The sequence below is a fragment of the Typha angustifolia genome, chromosome 12, assembly GCF_048772165.1.
Source record: "Typha angustifolia cultivar Huaian chromosome 12, ASM4877216v1, whole genome shotgun sequence".
Lineage (NCBI taxonomy): Eukaryota > Viridiplantae > Streptophyta > Magnoliopsida > Poales > Typhaceae > Typha > Typha angustifolia.
The window spans coordinates 9326863-9345971 of record NC_133250.1 but is presented as its reverse complement, the minus strand read 5'-3'; the positions used below and the strand labels follow the sequence as shown (position 1 = coordinate 9345971).

The 19109-nt window shown below is 35.0% G+C and overlaps 1 protein-coding gene across 1 annotated transcript; it reads right to left on the bottom strand.

Moving 5' to 3' along the window:
- Positions 1-100: 100 nt before the first annotated feature.
- LOC140771924 (vacuolar sorting protein 18) lies at positions 101-18100 on the bottom strand. The gene is made up of 23 exons (XM_073113763.1): positions 17821-18100; positions 17548-17760; positions 17324-17463; positions 17153-17248; positions 16444-16511; positions 15120-15221; positions 14771-14915; positions 13636-13776; positions 13375-13494; positions 13135-13191; positions 11991-12050; positions 11225-11332; positions 10018-10178; positions 8035-8113; positions 7567-7629; positions 7286-7419; positions 6320-6425; positions 5184-5372; positions 3358-3582; positions 2519-2674; positions 1623-1784; positions 633-749; positions 101-558 (listed from the first exon to the last, which is right to left on the bottom strand). The coding sequence occupies exons 1-23, from the start codon at positions 18005-18007 to the stop codon at positions 382-384; spliced, it is 3006 nt and encodes a 1001-aa protein (XP_072969864.1). The 5' UTR covers positions 18008-18100; the 3' UTR covers positions 101-381.
- Positions 18101-19109: the final 1009 nt, after the last annotated feature.

Sequence of the window (19109 nt, the reverse complement as noted above, 5' to 3'; positions counted from 1 at the left end):
ATAACATCTCAAAGTTATTTAAAAAATAAACAATATCCGTGTCTTGGTTTCTGGAAACTGCAGGACCTTTCCTAAAACCATCAATCCAAAGTCCAAACACTGTCAAAAGATGCTCAATAAGTCATAGGAACCAAAAGTGATACAATATTTTTACAGGGAAAAAAGGGGCCAAAATCGCATTCTGTAAATAAAAACCATTACCATACAAGCCAACACATTCTTGTAATAAATACAAATTGAAGAGCAGCCTATCCCAATATATCTGCACTAAATGCTCACATTGTACAAGCTATATCACCAAAAAAAAAAAAGGGATGTGATATACATTGGAAGGTTCCGTACTGGACCACATCTATGACAAATATTAGACAGATCCAGTCATCAGTAGAAAGGGGTCATTGGAAGAATTTTCTGAGTAGCAACTTGTGGCTTGACTTCCCAAGAGGCAATCAGTTCAGCTTCTCCAGGCTGGATGAAAGGTAATGCGATGTCCCTCATCATCAGATCACCACAAAATGGACACTCGCTCGCTATAGCATCATCTAACTGTGTCCTTATCTGCCATATATCATGTGGAGGCATCAGCTCAAAAATCATCAGTAAATATGCATCAGGGTTCATATGATACAGACCGTTTTGACAGGTGCCATTCGTGTGATGTTAGCATCAATCGCATTGCCTCCTGAATCTTTTGTTGACCTTCCATCCATCAGGCTTAGCTGCTTCTGAAGGTCTAGTATATATGCAGCCTGTAATGGTATTGCAAAGAGATTAAAGAGTAAGATATTTGAGAAATACCAATTAACCTTGCATGTGGTCTGAAAGAGAAGTATAAATAATTATTCTAGAAGGTATGACTTAAAATGAGGTACAACTAAGTAGTAGTAATTAAGATCCTTTTACAACCCATCACCTAGTCCTAAAGAAAGAACAGAAGACAAGACATGGAGATTATTTAGAACTGGGAAACTCTGGAAGACAAGCAATGAGTGAAAGCTGCATTTTAGTACTAAAAAAGGAGCAAGTTAATCAACTCTGTACTTCAGAGGGTCAGTATAAACAAAAAAGAAAAGGACTAGAATAGCATACAAGAAAGGAAAATCATGAGGATTTTCGGATTTATCAAAATTGTGCCTCTAGATAGAGATATGAAATGCGTAGAGACCACTAAATATAAAATATCAAACATTGAGAACAACATGTCTTTTCAAACTTTTACTAAAACCAAGAAAAGGATGCAAGAAACATGAGCTGGGGTTTCTTCATGAAAAGCACCACTCAATATTTACTTTGTATGAAGAAAAAGAAATCTATCCACTTGAAAGAAATCTCAGATATTCATATATTTTGTAAGATAAGTTAAACTCAATTTTAGAAGAGCTTCTAGACAAACTGAGTAACATTATGATCTTTCCTTAAATTTTTTTAAAAGCGGTATCAACTACCAAGTACTGGTCAAAGAAAAATCAGCAAGAGAATTCCCATGAAATTGATTAGGCCTCTTACAGAAATATCGAACATTTTCACTATTTATTCTTGATAAATCGATTATGAACACATGCCACAATGCCTCATAAAAAATGCGAAGTAATACCATTATATGGGGTTCAGTTGTAACTTACTTGAGTTGGGGTTGTGCAACGAGTAACATGAGCAATCAAACATTGTGTGTGAAAAACGTGGCTACAAGGAAACACGTAGAGTGGAGCCATATCCCCAACTGATGTATAACTTCTTCCCACATGTTGGGGCCCTCCAGCAGTTAATATTTTGCGTTTACAGACCTATTATCTCAGGGATGAAGGGCAGAAATCAGTACACAGTAAAAAGTCACATGCATTTATGCAACTCGTTATCTTGATAATGAAGGAAAAGGTTTACTTACTGAAGAGATGCAAAGCATTAAATCTGGAAGATGTAATAAAAAAACATAAATGAAAAGAGACTGGCAAAATTTTTAACAATCTTGTTGCCATTTAAGCACACATTGAGACCTGTTATCTCAGGGATGAAGGGCAGAAATCAGTATGTAGTAAACAGTCGCACATGCAACTTGTTAACTTGATGATGAAGCAAAAGGTTGACTTATTGGAGTAAAATACAAAGAATTAATTCTGGAAGATGTTCTAGAAAACATAAATGAAAAAAGACTTTGGCAAAAGTTTAAATACTCTTGTTGCCATTTAAGTACACCTTGAGATAAGATAAATGCCATCTCAAAGTGAAAAAAGTTAGAGAGTATTTTCTCTCTCCACCTTGGATATATTCTTCACAATCCCAAAGCAAAACCAATGGCTTGAAAGGTGTTAAAACACTTTTCAAATTTTAGTATAAAGTTTATAGTCTCCCTATGTGTGTGTGTGTGTGTGTATTTTAGCGAGGGTTAGGCCTTTTATTTGGCCTATGATTAGCATACAGACTAATGATCTATAAACAAAAAAAAAAGTGGTGCAGGTAAGAAGAGGAAGTAATGTCCTATAAATGTAAGCCCAACAGCTAAAGATGTTACGGACTATACCCCGCAGTCTTCGTTACTACCAATAAAAGCAAATCTCTGAGCAAGGGCATTGATATCACTCCTAATATTTTCAGCTCCTTGAGTAGCATCATTCATCTCTCCTATGAGTTGCTCGATCCGATTTTTGTAATCCTTCAGTGATTTGCAGATTTCTTCCTGTATCAGAGAATTCCTAGCATAAGTCTTTGCAGAGATGACTATAACTGCAAATACCGAATTTACAACTGAGATTGAGCCACAATATAATCTGGTCAAACCTTTGAAAGGAGAAAATCTGTACAAAGAAAATATAAAGAAAGAAACAACAATATCAAGAATATGATTTGTACTCAACTAGCGGTCTGTTGTAAGAATCATCTAAGTATATTCAACAATAGAGGTCATCAGAGGCTATTTCATGTGACAGAGAAACACTGTTATAACTTATAAGCATAGTCGATGTGGCATTCTGTTGGAAAAGCAATTCAAAAAGTCAAAAAGAAAAAAAAAATCCATTCCCCTCAAAAGATGTGTCATTTCACTCTGCTAGAAAGCTGGAATTGATGACGGCTATTCTAACAAGATAACTTTTACATCTAGATCTAGATGAAAGTTGCTCTTCAGAGAAATTTAAGAGAAAATAGTAAATGACAATACCAGACTACAAAGATACAACCATGCAAAAAGGGAAAGCATTTTATAGCAACAGAATTCACTCTGGAAAAGAGATTATGGTGTCCAAATTCCAAAATATGTAAAGAGGAAGGCCACAATCTTTAACAAGAAAATGTCAGATAAATATCTAAAGAGGCAACAAAATGATTCAATGGAATACTTGAAATATTGTTTAGGAATCTTACTTGGAAGTCATCAATCAGCACAAAATCTGGGAAGAATGGCAAAATGTCCTCAATCTTCAGGAGGTTGGTTTCTGTCAGCAATGCAATTGCTTTCCGAATGTTCTCATCCTTGTCTCCTTTCTCTTGCTCAATGACATGCTTTGCGACCATAAGCCAGAGCTTCTTCCTTAGGTCTTCATCATCTTCGACCTTATCTGCTTCTGCCTTGGCAAGTTCTAAGTCTACCTAGTGAAAATACAGTGACCATGGCATAAATTCTTGACCAAAATTCGCATTCGTATCAAGTATAGTTTCTATAACTCTTATTTGGGTTGTTAGTGGTATTTCATAATGCATTCTACAACTGAATTTATGGTGGTGTGGTCAGAAGCCTCAACTCAGACATCTGCAGTGAGCAACAAAAATGTATAATGAGAAGATCAAATTACACACCAATTTACAAGGGAACCTGGAGTGATATTATCGTTGAAGATTCATCAGCTCATCAGTGAAGAACATCAAGAGTAGAAAGTCGTATAAACCTCTGATTCCTTCTTCAAAACATTTTTTATCATGCTGAAAACAAATTATTTACATGGGAATTTGTTTATGTGACTCTTTGCCTGAATCTCTCATGGAGACAAATATTCTACATTGGCCTATAGAAGTCATTGACCACACTCTTCATCTAGATTGAATTGATCTTTGGTCAAATAGCTTAAAATGAAAAAACTTCATATCCTCCGAGTGAGGTTACAAATTAAAACTAGGCCCCTTATTTGGCCGCTAAAATGATTCATGACTCTTCAGATCTTATCAACTTTGAGGACTTATCTCAAACGGAAGCCAGATTTTATCAGGAATGCCTGGCAAAGATGGTGGAAAATGTAATTGTATATGATGTATAATAAATTTTTAGTATTTTCTCTTTTCAATGGATTTCAGTCTAATTTTAGCTGAAAATCACATCATTTTTCAAAATATCCTACTCAATTCTGAGAATATTTGGCCTTAGTTGATTATAAAAGAAGATTTACTACAAAAGTATACTTTTATCATCAAGAGTCTCAATATAGTGACAAATTGGGTTTGTAAAGATCTAGATCAGTTTGATATGTGATTATGCATATCAATTATTTCTCTCTTTCTATAGGATTGAAAAATCAGAAACTATGCAACTTCTTCTGAAAGTTCAATGGCAATGATTGTGATGGAGGATTCCACCTATATGTCTCCCTTCTCCCTCTGCCTTCTTACGTTTTTGGCAATTCAAAGTTCTCCCTTTTTAATTGGTTCTCTCTTCTCTCTCTATATCTCATTCACCTTATTGTGCTAGAGTAAAAGAGAAACTTGGAGGCAGAGAAAGGGATCCCGAGATTTCCTCACCTGAAGCATATAAGCCCATACCTTGTCATTCCTCGTAATAGCATATTTCTTATTCCAAACTAGATTATTTTGGTTTTACAGTACCACAACAAGTCTTGAACCAATGAACCCAGTGTTATCAAGTATAAAGATGGAGCTACTGAATGAAGATAACTTTAGATGCATAATCATGAACCAATCTGATTATGAACAAGGTGACCAAACAGGCAACAAAGGAAGACAGACAAAGTATCAGCTTGATATCTGAACAAACTATATAGACTTAGTTCAAAACTTACATCAGACAAACAAATACAGATACCCTTATAGTAAATTCACCATAAATATCACGCTTCACATTCCAGAACTAATGAAGCAGTAAACTGCAATGTGCAAACTAATTTATGGGTAGCAAGTAGCTAACTAAAGCTAACAGAGAAAACTAGCATAAGGAAATTACATGGAATTTTAATAGATTTTACCTGCAATGCAAGAGCCACAGCTTCTTCATGCATGGACATCATACTGTAAATAGAAACACAAGCACGCATTCGTTTCTCCTTGAGACACAACCGCAATGCATATTTGGGATCATAAAAGAAATCAGGGCCATTTGTTCGCCCTCTACCAATCTTGGTATCCAAAAATTTTAAGAGTTGCTTCTCATCATCCTGATTTTATCTCATGAGAAAAGAACATAAGTTTCAGAAACCACTCAATCATTTGGCAAAAATCCAAAAACTGTTCAAGACATGTATTGTGATATGGGCCATAAAAGAATTAAAAAGTTTTTATGACTGTAAAAATGGCTATTAATCTATGGATTATACAGTTCAATACAGTGAGATAGTGAGGAGCTTATAGATACAAAAGTTATGCATTGTATAAAACTTGCTTATAAGCACTGTATAGAAAATATTTAAAAAAAATGCTAAATGAATATCAGAAGCCTTGCAGCAATTGAGCATTTAAGATGCAATTCATGTGCTGAGGTCAGACCAGACTTACCGCTATGTTTTTTATTGCCTAAAAGACTGAAATATTGTAACAAACAAGTATGTGAATCTTGTAAAACAAAAGCATATACTCAGATTTGGAGCTCTTTGAGGAACATTTTTCTTAATAATTCCTGAAGTGCTGATTTCATACACCAGGATTACCTTCTTGAGGCTATTCTTGTTAAATCTGGCAATTATCTAGGAACCTGTTTTTCTGCAAGACTCTGGTGCTGATTCTTAGGTAATACACCAGTATTACCTTCTTGTGAGTATTCTTAGGATACCAGAGGTCTGATGTAGAAAGAGATTCTTGCTTACTATTTCTTGGAAAAACGAACAACCAGAATTATTGCATTCTTAATCTCATTTTATATAAAATGAGATAATTGCCAATGTTATGTTTGTCAAATAGCTTGTGAAAATATTTTTCCAGAAAATTCACAGTAGATGATCTTCAGATTTGTTCAGAATATTAGCACAAAAGGCCAAAATGAAAAGGTCAACGAAGGTATAGAGGTTAGAAAAAAAAAATTTAGCTTCAAAACTATAAGTCCTAAAAGATATAAATAATAAGAAACAACAAACTACAATGAGATAACAAAGTTAATGACAAGACACACCTGCTTGGCATACAAGGAAAGCAGCAAATTGTGCACTCCAGGATCCTCATTGTGCAATTCTTTAACACTGAACTCCAGGTACTTGACAACCTCATGTGTCTCATTCCTGTAACCACAAGTTGAGAGATAATATTAAGTTTTTTTTAAAGACGATTAAGAAAAAACCAAGTCTTTACAATTGGCAGCTTGAGAAGGAAAAAAAAAACAGTACCACTCTAATGGGAACCAAAGATTTATTGAACCAAATGTTGGTTTTTTACTTTTTTTCAGTTAGATCCATTTGTGGTTCTATTGGCTTAACTGGGTCTAACTGTTCAATCAGATCTAACTGTGATTCTATTGGCTCAACTAAACCTATGGTGATTCTAGTATTTTAAGTCAAATTCAGTTATGGTTTCAGTTGATTAGTATAGCATTTTATTTATTTGTGCCTGGGTAGTCAGTCAATTTTGATTTTCCAAAGATTTGAAAATTCCGTCCAATCAATAAGTAGAAAAGATCATAAAACAATGTGATTCAATATCGACAAAAGAATTCGTCATGAAGTGTTAAATAATATTATAGGGGTTGCGTCACAATAATAAAGGGTAAAATAAGAGATCTTTCCCAACTTTAAGAGGATCCCAGATTAGATCAGAGCTTAAAGACAATATTAAGAAATGTATAGTCTTGTGGACAAAAAAGAACAACAGAGGACCAGTCAAGAAATTAGTAGTGTTAAATTCAACTTTGTTTTGATTCTGATGAAAATGATGGATCAAGGTGTCAAGATTTGAATCCAGAACTTTTTTAAAAATCCACGTTTCAAAAAAAAAAAGAAGAGGATTTCACAGTGTAAGATGCCCATTAACATGTAAAATAACCATATTGTCCAAAAAGCATAACCTAAGAGAGAATGGTAAAATACATTATCTACATTCTAATAGAGGAAAAACAAATTGGGCAAAAATTTCAAATTATGCATACTTAGCACGTGGTTCACTTGCATAACGCATCATTGCTGGTATAAGTTTCCTTGGGTTCAACTTGTTTCTCGCTATCATCCATGACTCAACAGTCTCATAAGCATCAAGCACAATCAAATCAGGGGCAAATTTATACTGCAAAAATAAAATTTTAAAACAAGATGAGATAAGTATAAAATATGAAAGTTCACTAAAAGTAAAAGTAAGGCAGACAAACAAATTAGTTTCTCTCACCTGCTACAAGAAATAACAAATTAGATCACTAGGACTAAAATTTTGTACCTGAAGATCTACAGAGACATTAGGTCGCTGAAGCACCTCTAAAGCTTTCTTTGCTTCTCCTTGCTAAAGCCACTCAAAAAAGAAAAAGAAAAAAGAAAACATTATTATGTTAAAAAAGAAATAAGAAAGCATTATTATGTTCCATCTATCCAGCTCAATATGCACCATGTTCCTAACATTTATCTCATTGTTTCAAAAAAGCTTATCCTATTGCATCATTAATGAAACATAAAGCACTACCTTATCAGTTCAGAAAAGATTAACCAGAGACTCATTTTTGCAATTTTGACTTTAAAAAAAGTACAAGTGCATTTCCATAGGCATTTTGAGACTCAAGTAACATTTTAGAACAACAGAACATATTTTCTTTATTGAATTGCTTATATACCTTCCTTTCTACATATCTAGAATTATGTAATTGACAAATAAATCAAGCAAGAGATTGCATGATAGCAAATAATGCCATACCTGAATAAAATGGTGAATAACTATTTCATATTGCTCCTTCAGACCAGCAAAATAGACCAGCTCATCGACTCTCCCATAGCTACAAGAGTTTTGAAAGAGGTAAGGAAATTTTGTGCCTCTATCAATCCAACTAGAGGATAACAAAATTTAATTGCAAATGAAATTACAGAGTTAAATATATTCCTTATAGGGTCATTGTATAAGACAACAGGTCATTAGATTACCAATTTCAGTGTTTGGATTTCTCCAAAAGCTGCAAGGATATAGATCCGTTTACTTCTAAAGCCTAAGCTGGTAGAGGGCAGTGGTTTTTTATCTTTCATATTCTAAAACTTCCACTCATTCTTGGCCTAAAACATTTTTGATAAGCCTAAGAAGTGGACTTAATTTAAATAGGTGGTCTATTTCAGTTTAATTGATAAGAAAGGCATAGTAGGACATGAGTTCAGAACTTCCTATTCTAGTATTATGCTAACTCACAAAGTACTTTAAAAGCTTAAGTAATTAAAGAATAATAATTTTTATCTTCTATATTCTAACATAGACAAAGATTTTACCCATCTCAACCTTACTAGTGACTGGCTGGAAAGATGAGGAACATCAGCATTAACTAGTGCATGGGTATTTTAGTAAGTGGTGTATTCACATGCATTGCCTAATGTAACGTTCCATTAAGGTGTTGTAACACTATGTTAAGGTTAGACCCCCAAGAAATGACCATCCACAAGTACAGCAACATGCCGTACAAGTGTACAACACAACCCACAATTAAGAATTCCAACAAAGAGGAGGTTCCTAACAAAAGTAGCATAACAAAATCTACTATAGAAGAGAACTATTTTGAGAAGCAAAGACCCCTGTAGCAAATGTAGAATTGGCTACATAAGCAAAAGATGATTAGGTAAATATGCCACCGCCCTGGAATCCAACACAAATCACCCCAAGATCCATACTAGAAAACATTCAACCAAACTCCATCTGGTTGCTTAGTGCAATATTTCATTAAATTACTCAAATGGCCAAAACCCTAATCTTGGCTTCCTCCTCATGAAATCACCTCTTCTAGGTCCATGAAAAATTCGGTATTCATCGAGAATGGGCCAATCCCAGGTCCTGTCCAAATTTAATAGATGGTCTCGACTGCTCTCCACCAAAACCTAATATGTGCTTGGTTAAAAGAGAAAATTTAAACTATTTTGTGAGGTTAGATTGCCAGCTTAGGAAATTTTGAGAGGTCATAAGCACAGAGACAAAGAGTGCATCACCCACCACTGAAACATTACGGAGATTGTATAAATGGTAAAATATTCACATTCTAGGAAATACTTGATATCTTCAAACTAAATCAGTCTCAATTTTCTAAGGAATCCAACCAGAAAATTATAAAATCTCAGTTCACAGAGAATCCCAACCAGAATATGGAATACATAGTCTAACAAACTTTAACCACAGCAAGTGAATTACGTCATTCTAACCAATGAGCCCAGATGGATATACTGATAGATAGTGTGGTAGAGAAGTCTGCAATACCACAAATCCACAATAGGTCATGGAATGGTGTACTTCATAGTTCATCTAAATACAGTAGGCCATCTATTATCTCTGGAATTCTATGCACGTAGAATACAAATGATTCTTAATATGATAACTGACAAATGACATGTCAAATAAAATCAAAGCCACAAGTTTGCTGCATTGCCATAAGCTATTGAAGACATTTGACCATACGGCATTTACTTGACAGATAATATTTGGCATATCTTCTGATGTAGAGTACAAATGATTCTTATGATGATACCTAACAGATGGAATGTAAAATACATTAGACAGTAGAGTCCATGAAATACGCATTTACTTGACAGATAGCATTTGACATAAATCAGGATCAAACTGTGAACAATTAAACCAACTCAAAAGTCAAAGCCCATTGAACCTTGTAAATAATGATGTTTCTTCTGGTTCTATATTGATAAATGAAGTTACCTCTCTAATAATCTCATTGTTGTTGCCTCATCCAATACATCCTTGCTGTCACTCAGAAAGGCTCGAAATTCCATTACAATTGAGTGGTACTCTGACCTGTTATTTCCTGACAATGCATTACCAATCATTCCCGCATCGTCTTCCAATAAAAGGCGATTAATCTACAAAAGGATGGAATAAGATGCATCAGCAAGCTACATCCAACGACTCAGCATGTCAGGACTGGAAATTAGTGCAACATAGGCCTGTATTGGCTAAGCACTCCCACTGCATACTTCTATTTTTCTTCTCCAGAATTAAAGAATCTCTTAATAGATGGGAACTTTTGAAGGAAAAGAAGGGTGATTAGTCAGATCAATCCAATAGAAACTTTCAGCTGCATTGGATTTGAAGCAGCCAATCTGGCTAGTCAAGCTGATCCAAATAACTCAAATGTTTGGTCTTCAATGAATTGTGTTTATTCCTACCTATAAGAAAGTTTTGGTAACATAATTCTTCCTTGCAGAAGATCAACAGTGTCATATAAAAACAACTGAAAATACTAAGCAATTGCAACACAAAAATCATAGGCTTCTAAGATAGGAAAGCTTAGGCAATTAGCCATATTATAATGATTAACCAGTAGAAAAAGCTCAACAATGACAGGCAACATGAAGTAGAAATGAAATATGTACTGATGCACCACAGAAAAAAAATCTAGATGCATTGGTGAGAATGAGAGGACAATGAACATGAAGGTAAAGGTTTTGTGGCACAACTATAATTGGTGAAGTTTAGGCACAATGCCTTGTCAATTCATGGGATGATGGAACAACATTCCGTAGTTCCAACTTCCAAGAACACTTATGATGGCATCCTGGAGAGTGACACAAGCATGCTAAACCATGAAAATATCATGTGTCATACACCCAGTGCTGATCGCACTTTGGATCTACGTTCTTTCTACCATTATCTTGGATTTTAGTTAATTTTTCCAACATTTCAAAATACAGTTTTTAGTTAAGAGCATGCCACTCATCCCTTTTGCCACTATTTTCTAGTACTACATAAGCTATGAGAAAGCTATGGTTAATATTTTCTTCGGCACAGTGCACATGATAGATAGCAAGCAACCATTTCAAGTCTAACAACCAGTTACTTTGTGAAAGTAATTTAGATAATGTGCCAGGTGTGAGTATCACGTCGTAAAAAAGACAAGAAGTGAAACCTTGTCCAAGTACAGTTCAGTTGCCCATGTTGAGATCATTGTTATCTGGGATTTATCATCCTTTGTGAGATTATCAAGCTTCCGCAATAAGAATGTCCTGAGAGCATCCTGCATTGTATACAGGAAACTTGAGATTAAATGAAAATATGCACATTCTGAAATGAATGAAGAACAATAAGTACAATCAGGGGATAGAATAATCCAGAGTACAGGACCTTAACGCATTTGAATTTTCTTGGTCTTTAGAGATTGAACAAAAAAAATCAATAAAGGGATTAAGCTAACTAACAAAAATGTAAATACAGTTGCCATAATTACCATCCATGCATTCTCCCACAAGAAGGGTTCAGCTAGAAAATTTGAGGCATTGCTTAAAAGATGATGAAGTTTACATTTCTAGCATTGCTTAAAGTTTTCAGGCACTATAGAGCTTATTAGAGGGGTCAACACAGGACCCATATTTGTACAAAATCATAATTGAAATGCATATTACCAATTGGCAGAGGTACTCGTCACTTGTATAATTTGCATAGATATTCTAATCTAGCTACTGAGTATGTACACATGGATTTTCTTTATTCTTTTTTTTCTTTCTTTTCACCAGAGTTAAAATTAATTAAAAATAAATAAATTAAATGTTTTACATTCAAACAATAATTCAAACTGATTACAGAACATGTACGAAAGAATATCTCCAGGAAGAAAATCTACAGAAAAGCACATTCAGTAACTATTTGCTGCATAAAAGAAAAGACTATCATGTTACCTGCTCACCCACAGCTATAAACTTTAAGCTGATCTCTTCAAATGACAACATATAGCTTATCTGGAAGTAAGCAGAAAAACACATGATCAGTCCCACTTCTTCAACAGTGGTGATTAAAAGCATTTTATTCTGCTCCATAGAGTCTACTTTTTCCTCTCCAAATTCAATCCAACTAACAGATATTATCTCTGATGATAATCTCGCTTCAGTGAAACAGCCAGAAACCAAAGCATAGGAACAGTTAAGTATGGCAGAATTTTACTAAGGACTTTGATGAGGATGTCTCTCCATATATCATTTGGTTGTTTACCCATTTATCCATTTAATACTAGTAAATATTGAATAATAATATGAAATCTAAATTATATGCTACTTTCATTGTTTATATTGCCAGAATACATATGCACACAGATGCTTTGACCACCCTAATATTGCTGGTGCAGGTGCTTGCAAATATTATCTAAGATAATTAAGATTTCCATAGGAAACTGTTGTAAAATATCATCAAAAGAGTCCTCATATGCATTTGAGGAAAAATATAGAGCTGGCCTTCTACTCAGATTCAAATTTAACCTAAGCAGACTCTTCACATAAGATATTGTACTCCAACATTTCATCTAGTGGCCATTCTTCAACTCTAGGTTCAGTTTTAATTACGGCAACATTTTCAATCGTAATTTATCAAATGTGAAACTAAATCAAAAGATTATATTAATAAAAGAATGTAGTTGGCGACTTGGAGTGTGGAAATTATTTAGATGGCAGTCAAGAAGAGACCGGAAGTTCGACTACAATTTCTTTTATGTGCATTTAGACAAGACAATAAGCTGAAACTGGTTTAAAAACTTTTATCATCTGATGAGTGCAAACTTTAAAATTTGACACTTTAGATTTGAATATGACTTACACGACAGATACAGCAAGATATCACCTTGCTTGAACTCTTTCAAAAAAGCATTGATCTAGATTTCTCACCCTTCTATACCCAGAAGTAAATCAGAACTGCTGATAGCTAATTGGAAGGTAAACCACTAAACCCTTTTATATTTTCTTCCAAAAAAAGAAGAAGAAATAATGTGCAGAAATATCACACAACTTGGTGTTCGTCAAGATGGTAGCATTAATTTAGGTACAAAGATCTCACCTTCGCATAGAAGGATGCTGCTCTATAATAGTCTTTGACAGAAAAAGCTGCATCAGCCTGCAATGAAACTTTGATATTTACTTTTCAGTAAAATAGTGAAACCAGAGAAAAACAAGAATGAACCTCATAAGTCATCCCAGAAACTACAAAAGCATGAGTAAAAATTATTATCATTTATACAAGAGTGGAGCTACCTGGATGTACACTATATTAAACATATTATTATAATACATCAATTACCTGTAGAAGATATACTTGGTCTCTCTGGAAAGGATTTCGACAATGGGATAAGGCAGCTGCATATTCCTTTAAATCAAGGTAAACTTGCCACATGTCTTGACCCTCGTCATGGACAGAAACCTATTTATAAATAATATCAATGATACATCTTTAGGCAGATAGAATATAATTGCGAGTAAACATTAAGAAAGGTTTGTATTGTGACTTGAGACCAAGCATTCAAGCAGGTAGAGTGTAAGGTGACTAATGAGAAAATCAAACCTGAAATATAGAGTTTTCATCATAAGCATAAAACAATCCAGCAGTGGCATCACTGCACAATGCAATGATTCCTTTCGAAGATTCTGATGTATGATCAAATGTCAGCTCCTCTATAGTTTGCTGACTAATTCTGTTAACAACCTGCAAATGAGGCTTAAATAGTTCTCAGGGATGCCAAGAGATATGGTCAACTATTTGCTTTACAAATACTATTATCTGTATTCAGTACTAATTGATTGGAAAAAAAAATATCTGCATAAACAGCCATTAGTCAGAACTTTTCAATACTGTTGATATGGCCTCAAAGTTAAATGGAAACATCCTATATGAAACTTTTCTCCAGCTTGTTACAAGAAATCATGCAAATCAAAGGTGACAAATAATTAAGAAAATGAACACAAGTTTAGAAGAGAAGTACCTTCTGCATGTGATATTAAAGCATGTTTTGCTATTAAAACTAAGAAAGTAGGATAGTTGTGTCAGTCTGTAGACCCTATGCTAAGCGATGTATGTGGTGCATTTGCAAAACCAGCACGTGGAAAAGGGTATTGCAGTCCGCAAAACCCAGGATCATCTCCTCAGACATCCTTTGCATGAACAATCCATTGCAGAGGCAACATTTTGTGGTTGCTATATCATGCTATGCAAGAGGTAATGGAGACGACCTGTGCCAAAGGTTTGGTGATGCTTGACTTTAACTGCCATGAGGCCTTGCAAAAACTAACCGTAGCTTTCATATTTTGGTCCTCCCAGTCAAGACTATAATGAACTTAATTTGCTTGCTGTCCAGAGATTAAGTAGTTTATGTGTTGAGTGTAGAACATAAAGCTGGAGATGTCATAGTTTCAATCACTATAAATCTGTAACTTTCTCTTCCAGATAGTTTGATGGCTAAGCTAGTGATGCCAGATATTCACCATACTATACTTCTAAAATTTGATCAACTTAACCAAAAAATGCAGCATTTTATGAGTTTCGACCATCATTTGCTAGCATTATTGCTTTAGCACAAAGTAATGTAGGTTGTTTCACAGTTAAATCCAACCAACAATATAATGACAGAGATACTAATAATTAAAAACCAACATGACAAAATAAGACATCAATGATAACCAATTTCAATAGGAATCTGTACCTTAACTTTGTCGCCGATTAGAAGAAGGAAATGAAATTCTGAGACTGCAAATGACTTTGGTTTAACATCTTCACCAGGTTCACCCAATTTTGAATAATCCAAGAAACCCTTGTTCTCCACAAAATTTTCATCCCCATTTGTAGAACTACTCAGATAGATTTTAAGTAGGAAAAAATGACAATATATCAAAAATCTATTAAAATTAATATAGGACTACATAAAAGATATACAATACTTGGGTGCTGTAAAATGAATAGTTGAACACCATGAGGTAACCACTACTCAGAATAACACTTTTTATATTTCTAACCAGATAAGATGAGCCAAAGATCCTAGAAGGATGATATACCTATGTTGAGCTCCAAAATTTAATTCACCAAAATAAATTCCAGCTCCTGAAAGCCAAGCAAAATGTTTGGCCCTTCTCTGCTTGATAAAGAAATGCAATTCACTGCATATCATGAAAGACAAATCAATGGTAATTCCAATAATTCTCAATCATGAATTTTGTTTTTCAAGGTTATACAAATAATAGAACAATAAGTATAGTGATTACTAAAAGGAGAAAAAATAAGAGTATGATATATGATTAACTAGTTAACAAGCCCGGTAACCCGTTATTTGCAAAGAAAATAAGGAAATAATAAGGCATACTTGTAAGTTGTACCAATTAAACCTTTATTTGTTTTGTTAAAGCCCTTCCTTCAACCCAAAATGTCCTGTGGGATGAAAGAAGTTCACATCGATCTTATTATCAGAGCAGTTAGTGACTTAGTTCTCAAACTTTTTAATTCTTCTATACTTGTTTTCTCTCCTTCCTTCTTTCCTCCTTTATATTCTTCACTCCATCCAATCATAGCCACATGTAAAGACAGTTCACACCTCTGCTGCATGCTACGAGGTCCACTAGAAGAGAAGTCATGAGTTTGCTTCCGCACCCTTATGAACCCAAAGTGTCCAAGGAACTGGATCTAACAAGATGTGAACCTAATTAAAGTGAAGGTGCCGGATAGTTTAATATATGATGGGAACCAAGAAAATAAGTAAGTTCACGAAGCTTAACTTGTGTCCAGTATTTGAATAAAAAAAGAACAAGAACAATAGATGATTCTTACCTCGGATGAGCAGATGAAAGCTAGTTAGATACCATAACACCATCAAAAAAACCAAAAGCTGAAGTTATCAAAAGAAAGGAAAAGAAGTAGCAAAAACATACTGAACAAATTATCTATTTAAAAATATTACTAAACCTATGAAGTTTATGTTACATTAGTATGATCTTTTTTTTCTTTTGCCAGTATCCATCCTAAGTGGTATCACAATGTCAACTCACAAAATCTAAATTTTAAGAATTCTTAGCTAAATGATATTACAGACCCATCTAGTTTCAACAATCTGTGTTTTTCAATCACTGTTTATGTGTTGGTATCATAAGTGTTATCAGTTGGACGCAGCACTGCACTCTATGTTTTCCAAGCCAAAGCTTACACATCACGTGCACATTAATATCTTCACCAACACACAATGGTTACCACCCTAAAGCATGTAAAATGTACAGGAATTAAGTAAAGTTCCCAAAACTTATTGGCAAAGGACTTGGAAAAACTGGCAATTTTGAACAATTCACACCTCTAATTCTAGCACAAAAAGGATACGCACAAAGTTGCACATACCTATTAGGTATGTCACCTGGAAGCTCCATAAAATGTACTGTGCGGTCTGAATAACTAGTAAACATAGTCTGCAAAGAGCAAATTTAACACATCAAAACTAAATGAGTAATATTACACCACCATATCTAAATTTTATTTAAACTAGAACAAAATGGTAAAATGTCCACATCTTTCTTCTTTTTGAAAAAAAAAGGTTTCATATCTTTATTGCATTCTTAGTGCTGAATCCAATTGTCATGAACTGATGATAAGCATAACTGCATAAGTCCTACTGCCTGCATAATTGCATTCCCACTTTTAGTATGTCAGGGAATTAGTTTCTTTTTTCCATTCTTTAGTCAGCACTAACAACTCTAAAAAAGTCATATAGAGGAACCAAAAATCAGACCTAAAATTTTCTCTTCCGTGAATATCACCTGATAACACTATGAAAGTTCCACATTTTTCATAGAATTAACATATGTACTTTTAAAATAGGTTAAAAATATCATGACATATATGCATCTTCTACAAAGACTACCATTTGTTTTTAACTAAGATGGCATAATGATACTATTAGATCCTTCCATGGCAATTAAAAGTTGCAAGAGTTAAAAGATCATCCACTTTAGTGAAAACAACCATTTGAACACAAAAAGAACTAGCAATTGATGAAATTATGAACTCAACCACAAGATTATGCAAAACACTGTAAAATGTAACTGCTTACTTCCAAGGAACCAATGCCGGTGAAAGAGTACAGCCGAGTTGGTGTTACGGCCATCACATAATACCGTGTAGCATTGCCAATAGAAGCTGTCTCCATCTGAATAAAAAAGAAAACATTATTGCATGACTACAACAGCGGATACAAGCGGGGTACAGAGAAAATATTGAATACCTGAAGGCCCATGATGGCTTCCCGGAGCTCCGTCAGATCAAACAATTGTTTCACATACTTCTCTCTCTTGTCCACCTCGTCGACTGCCATCTCAAACATTTGCCCATTCTCTGTGCCGAGAATCACTTCCTTCGTGGACACTGCAATTCCTCATCCTCAAATTAAACAAGGATCAAGACTTCAATCCAGAGATGAAAAAGAAAAAGGAAAGAAAAGGCACACACCTTCGGTGATCAACTGCCGATTCCAAGCAATGGCATTGACGACCAATCCCTTGAGGCGACCAAGAACCCTCGGCCGCGGCCACTTTGCGTGCATGTAGTACGTCTCGGCGCCACCGGGGTGAAGGACGGTGGCGATGCAGTGGCTGCCTCCGGGGTCGACGAAGACGCGGTGCACCGGCTGGTCTCCTCCCCTTCCGCCAGAGAAATCGAGATCTGCAATCAATTAGCTATGAGAAAGAGAGAAGAAATGAGGAAAGGCAGAGAGAAAAGGACCTTGGGAGTCGCCGAGGCCGAAATCGTGGCGGATGACCCAGCCCTTGCTGGTCCCGATGAGGATGACGTCGTTTCCCGCGGCCATTGATGTGATGATCCCATGGCCCTTGGCGGCGTGCCGCTCGAGAGGATCTACGGAGAAGAGGTGGCTACCGCCTCCCCCGACGGAGATGCCGCCGGGGTTCATGGATACGGGATCGGGTGCGATCGAAGCAAAACACTAGAAAGGTGAGGAGGAGGGGGAGGAGGAGGATGGAGTGAGGGAGATGACCGGAGCTAAGGCAACGTTATTGGAAATTTGACGGCGAGATATAAATATTAGTTACTCTGATGGGCTGGATAGGCCCGTTATAGGAGCAAGCCTGGACTACTATAGGCCTAATAATAATGTCATTCTGGGCCCTTATTGGGCCTTCTTTTACAAGGCTCATTTTCTTCTTTTTTTTCATGTATACCCCTCTAAATTTCTTATTTATGCGTGTACGTATAACAACAGATATTTAGAAGGATACTAGTGTAATAATACCAAATAGGTAGGGACAGAGTTGAGCCACATAAAAGTAAATTTCTCTTCTTCGAATTAGCTCCCTTAAAACTATACGAGAAGAAAACAATCTAAAATATTGTAAAGATGTATGTACCTTTTATTTATTTATTTATTTATTATTATTTTTTTGCTATATGATTTCCATTATAAACGTTACATTGATAACCTTAACTTTAAAGAAAAAAATTATTATGTATGCAAAAATAAAGATAATTTTATCTTTCTATAATGAAATCTTAATTGTTAGCTATATTTGAGCCGAGGGGTAACATGCAAAAAGCAAGAGGTTTAAGTAATGTTTAAGAGATACGCATGCAAAGTTTATTGTATTTCTTTGAAAACTTATTTGATTATAAACCTTGTAAAAGGCTTCTTTTTGTGTATATACCCCTCTAGAACTGATATTTGCTTGCATATCCCTAGAGCTTTAGTAAATTTCAAATTAAATTTTAAAGTATGCACCGTTTTAGTATGGTAAAAGGATAGAATGGTGCAAGTTGATCTCTTGTTACAGTCCAGAGGCCACTAGCTTTTAATAAAATCTAGGGAGAATCCTGGACTTCTTTGTTCCATAGAAAGAATCCTAAGATACTCTGAGATTTCTGGGACCATTAAACCAGCTAAAGCCAATCTATGTGAACATGTGTTAAACCTTATCTTGTACCTTCCAAAGTATCCTGTAGGTTTGCAGATTTGGACAAAGAAATGATAATTTTAGGATATAATCTGAATAAATGCTGGT

Coding starts and splice junctions, on each gene's coding strand:
- LOC140771924 (XM_073113763.1), bottom strand. CDS start 18,007: ATGAACCCCGGCGGCATCTCCGTCGGGGGAGGCGGTAGCCACCTCTTC. Junction 17,249..17,323: donor AAGCCATCATGGGCCTTCAG/GTATTCAATATT, acceptor TTTTTTATTCAG/ATGGAGACAGCTTCTATTGG. Junction 13,192..13,374: donor ACCAAGTATATCTTCTACAG/GTAATTGATGTA, acceptor GTTTCATTGCAG/GCTGATGCAGCTTTTTCTGT.